Below are 2,602 nucleotides of genomic sequence, written 5' to 3'. Positions count from 1 at the left end.
GAGAGCTGAAGCAAGCGGCTTTGTAACATAGGGCAGAAATCGAAATATACTTTTTATTGGGAAATACTATTTGGCTGTATATGAATGTATTTATGTAAAAAGGAGTTTAATACTACTTTAAATGAGCTAAACACATTTAAGATGCATTAAACACCAGCAGACACACAGTCTGTAAAACGCATGCACGGTGGTGTGTGGTGTGATCTGTTGCAACAATGCATCTCAATGTTTGGTTTTTTTTATTGACACGTCACACAGTGACACTTTTTTCACCTCTATGCACAACAGAGCGCTGTGTCCCGCTGTTGCACACTGACACCTGTTTTTGTTCATTGAGCTGCATATTTCCACAAAGCACACGTATGGTGTGAATGGAGCACACGGAGAGCAAAAACATTCCCTGTGTCCATGTGTGGATCACTGCATCCGGTGTGAACGCGCCGTTAGGCCCTGTTCACACGGGCTGATCAGGAGAGGATCCGTGCACAGATCCACTCCTGATCGGCGCAGAACGGATCAGATGTCACCTCTGTGGCATCCATGTCTGTCCAGTTTTTTCCCCCGATCGAATTTTAGAAAAACTGAATTGAGTGGACATCATGTCTGTGTATGGGGAATTGGATGTAAAGGGACATGGGTCATTTACATCGGATTACCCCCGATCCAGCACAATCAGGCCTGTTCCATTTGTTTTTCCAGACCTGGCCGGAGTCGGAAGTAACCAAACGTCTGTCTGTTTAGAACCCAGCTGTCCACAGATTAGTAATTGAAAAAGTGACAGGCGTACCAAATCGGCCCACCCGTTTGAAAGGGGCCTTACGCTCTAATCCAGTGATGGCGAACCTTGGCACTCCAGCTGCTTTGGAACTACAAGTCCCATGAGGCATTGCAAGGCTCTGACAGCCACAGACATAACTCCCAGAGGCAGATGCATGTTGGGATATGTAGTTTTGGCACAGCTGGAGTGCTAAGGTTCACCACCACTGCTCTAGTCACTCATCGCCTGTGCATCGCAGTGTTTATTCACAGGTGTAATAGTGGGGCAGCCCATTCATTTGAATGACATGCCTAGCACATGTAAATCATACAAAGAAGTACATGATCCTTTTTTTTTTTTTAAACTTGCCACGCACAATGTACAGTAATAGGCTACCAGGTGTTGTGGTGCAGGGCAATGCACGTTTGATGACTGGGTGCCATTAAGAAATAAGGGTATTGCAGGGCACCAAACACTGTCTTGTGTGTCCCTGCATGGATCTGAATGGGGCCTTACAGTTCTTTTTCTTGAGGAGAAAAGCCTATGTCCTGTCAGATGAGGGGAAATGCACATTATTGCGATGCAGCAGAAAAGTGTATTATGTACAAGTCAAAGACTGTCAGCTCCCATCTAAGGCTTCCCAGGCAGGTAAGAGAAATGCTGAGAGGACGTGTTCCATTTATATATGTGTTCCTGTACCCCCTCCTCTCTAGCTTCCCTTTAGAAAGTTCACTTTATCTCCAGTCAGCAGAACATGTGATGATGGCAGCCAGCGCCTGGCAATGTATGAGAGACACACACCGGACTGTACAAGGCCTGAGCTCCTCTCCAGCCGGCTTCGCTTACCTGTCAGCCTAATGAAGCCGGCGATGCTGTCCGGTACCGGCAGTCTCTTCAGATAGGCGGGAAGCTGCACCTTAATGACCCGAGCTATGCTGTCCAGGATCATCTTGTTCCCGGGTGAAAGCAGTACTTCCAAGCCAGCTGCGTCCTCCTCCAGGAAGCGGCCTGTGCTGCTCACTCCTCCGTGTTCCTCCTCTCATAACAACCCCTCCTCCTTCTCCGTCACCATACTGAACCCTTCACTACAACTCCATATACAAGGATAGGTCAGGACAAGCTTCTATCATGGGCCTTGTCACACTTTCATGAAGTACAACTCACTCATGTATTACAAGTAGAAAGCCCATGGTTTCCTATGTGGCTGCTTCACATCTGTACACAGCTGTATAGTGTGTAAACTATATAGGCCTGTTCACACCTACACATGTGCATAAATTCCCGTTCACGCCTTTGCATTCCGTGAACAAACGCAATGCGCACGCTTTGATGTGTGTTCAAGGAATGCTCATTCGCTTGTGGCACCTGCCACCATTACTTGTTAATGACACCCCAAGCAAAGCTGAGGAAATGTGTACAAACGCACAGGAAAAATGCCTGTAGCTACATGAGCTACTTCTTGCGTTTGTCACGTGTGCGGCACCCATTAAAATCAATGGATGATGTGTGGGAAGAAATGCATGTGAATGCGGTGCGTGTTCCTGGTACACCAAGGTGTGCATGGGGCTTGGCTGCTTATGCATGCAGACAGTGAGGGGAATTTATAAAAACTAGAATGTACAGAATCTGGACCAGATGCCTGTAGTAACCAATCAGCTTCTCCGGTATGTTCAGTTAAAAGAGAACTATGGCCCACCCTTTTTTGGCCATAGTTTTCTTAAGGCCTCATTCGCACAGCGTAGAGTGGGGCCGTACAGATCCGTGCGTGTGCACGGACGTATCGGGCCGCTCCCATTTATTAATGTCCTCCTGTGACCCAAAAATCAGCATATAGCAGGCTATTGC

At 47.3% G+C, this 2,602-nt stretch overlaps 1 protein-coding gene across 1 annotated transcript in view; it reads right to left on the bottom strand.

Annotated features, from left to right (window-relative positions):
- Nucleotides 1–1,785, bottom strand: part of CISD2 (CDGSH iron sulfur domain 2) — a 10,302-nt gene extending 8,517 nt beyond the window's left edge. Inside the window, exon 1 of the mRNA XM_018558988.1 lies at nucleotides 1,604–1,785. Coding sequence (XP_018414490.1) covers nucleotides 1,604–1,706 — 103 coding nt within the window. The 5' untranslated portion in view covers nucleotides 1,707–1,785. The remainder of the gene's footprint in view (nucleotides 1–1,603) is intronic.
- Nucleotides 1,786–2,602: the final 817 nt, after the last annotated feature.

This window comes from Nanorana parkeri, unplaced genomic scaffold (genome assembly GCF_000935625.1).
Source record: "Nanorana parkeri isolate BGI_ZX_2015 unplaced genomic scaffold, ASM93562v1 scaffold372, whole genome shotgun sequence".
Lineage (NCBI taxonomy): Eukaryota > Metazoa > Chordata > Amphibia > Anura > Dicroglossidae > Nanorana > Nanorana parkeri.
The sequence above is the reverse complement of the archived record's forward strand: the minus strand, read 5'-3'. Positions and strand labels throughout refer to the sequence as shown.